General features: G+C 34.4%; 1 protein-coding gene across 1 annotated transcript; it reads right to left on the bottom strand.

The window, feature by feature from the left end:
• Window positions 1-213: 213 nt before the first annotated feature.
• On the bottom strand, window positions 214-588 carry LOC148547449 (uncharacterized). Its single transcript, XM_088495444.1, has one exon. The coding sequence runs from the start codon at window positions 586-588 to the stop codon at window positions 214-216; it is 375 nt and encodes a 124-aa protein (XP_088351570.1).
• Window positions 589-1,822: the final 1,234 nt, after the last annotated feature.

Raw genomic sequence — 1,822 nt, 5'->3', positions numbered from 1 at the left:
TGATTGGTAAGCATTTCCAGAATATATTCTCATTACTTGGAATGGACCTTCCCAAGTATGGGACCACTTACCAAGAAATCTTGATTTCTTCTCCATTGGCAAAATAACCTTCAAGACCAATTCACCTACATTAAAAAACTTTTCCTTGATTCGACGATTATAGCTTCGAGCAATACTTTCTTTCTGTCGAATCATATTATCAAGTGCCAAAATTCATTCTGAATCTAATTCATTCAACTCATCGAACATTACATTCCAATAATCATCAACTGGCAAATCATTCTGTCTTGATATTCTTAAAGTATTCAAATTAATTTCTAATGGTAGTATTGCATCATGACTATACACCAACTTAAATGGCGAAGTACATGTCGAACCCTTTGGTGAGTTCCGATAGGCCCATAACACTTGGCTTAAAGTTTCATGCCATGTTCGAGGCCTATTTCCAATATGCTTTTTAATCAAACTTATTAAAATTTTATTTGCTGCTTCTACTTGCCTATTAGCCTGTGCATAATAGGGAGTCGAAGTAACCATATTGATATTTCTTGAAGCTGCAAAACTTTTAACCCGTTGACCAGTAAACATTGTTCCTTAATCAGTACTTAATGTTTGAGGAATTCCAAATCGATGAATAATGTGTTCCTCAATAAAGTCTATTATCTCACCCTGACTTACTTCGATCAAGGGAATCGCCTCAACCCATTTTGTAAAATAATCAATTGCTACTAGGATAAACTTGTGTTGTTTAGATGAAGGAGGATGAATTAATCCAATTAAATCTAAAGCCCATCCTCTAAATGGCCAAGGCTTTATTATCAAATGTAATTCGGATGCAGGAATTTGTTGAATCAAGCCATGTTTTTGACATTCCAGGCTCGCTTTTGCATAATCAATACAATCTTTAATCATAGTTGGCCAATATACATGACTGCGATATAGCACCCATTTTATTTTCTTTCCAGCCTGGTGAGCACCGCATATTCCATTGTGAACTTCACCCAAAGCAATGTTTTGATTACTCTAACCTAAACATCTCGATAAACTCCCATCGATACCTTTCTTATATAGTTCATCAGCCATTAAAACAAAATTTATTGCCTGCAATTTTATCTTTCTTTCAACTAGAATGTTAGGCTCTTTCAAGTATTGAGCAATAGGCTTCCTTCAATCAGTATCCTCCCATTCATCAACACATAAAACTTCTCTTTCACTTGCAGGTACTAAAATCTGATGAATACCTATTAAAGACTCAAGAGTCCCTGATCCGATTTTATACTTCGAAGTAATTTGGGCTAATTCATTAGTTATCTCATTTTGAATCCTTGGAATATGAACCAAAGAGACTTTTCAAAAAGAAGTTAACAATTTCCAAGCGGTTGTTAAATACTTCTGTAACCTCTCATTGTTACATTTAAATTCTTTGGATAACTGCTTTAAAACTAAGTAGGAATCCTCTAATATCTGAACTTCGAAGACCCCTTTACTAATCAAAATTTCAAGGCCCAAAATTAACGCTTCATATTCTGCCTCATAATTTGAACATGGATATTTTATTTCAAATAGAAATTTTGACAAGATTTCTTCTGGTGAAACAATTAAAATCCCAACTCCTGCACCATCTTTATGTTTTGACCCATCAAAATATAACCTCCAATAATCGATTTTTACCTCGATTATATTTGCCCCCTGGTCATTCAAATCTTTCGAATTATCCACAAGAAAATCTGCAATGACCTGTCCTTTCACAGCCTTTGCTGGAACATAATGTAAATCAAATTCTGTCAATGCCAGCATCCATTTTCCCAAACATTCTCTTAAC

The sequence above is a fragment of the Arachis ipaensis genome, chromosome B8, assembly GCF_059453495.1.
Source record: "Arachis ipaensis isolate K30076 ecotype BB chromosome B8, ASM5945349v1, whole genome shotgun sequence".
Lineage (NCBI taxonomy): Eukaryota > Viridiplantae > Streptophyta > Magnoliopsida > Fabales > Fabaceae > Arachis > Arachis ipaensis.
This window is presented reverse-complemented; position numbering and strand designations above follow the sequence as displayed.

Coding starts and splice junctions, on each gene's coding strand:
- LOC148547449 (XM_088495444.1), bottom strand. CDS start 588: ATGTTTACTGGTCAACGGGTTAAAAGTTTTGCAGCTTCAAGAAATATC.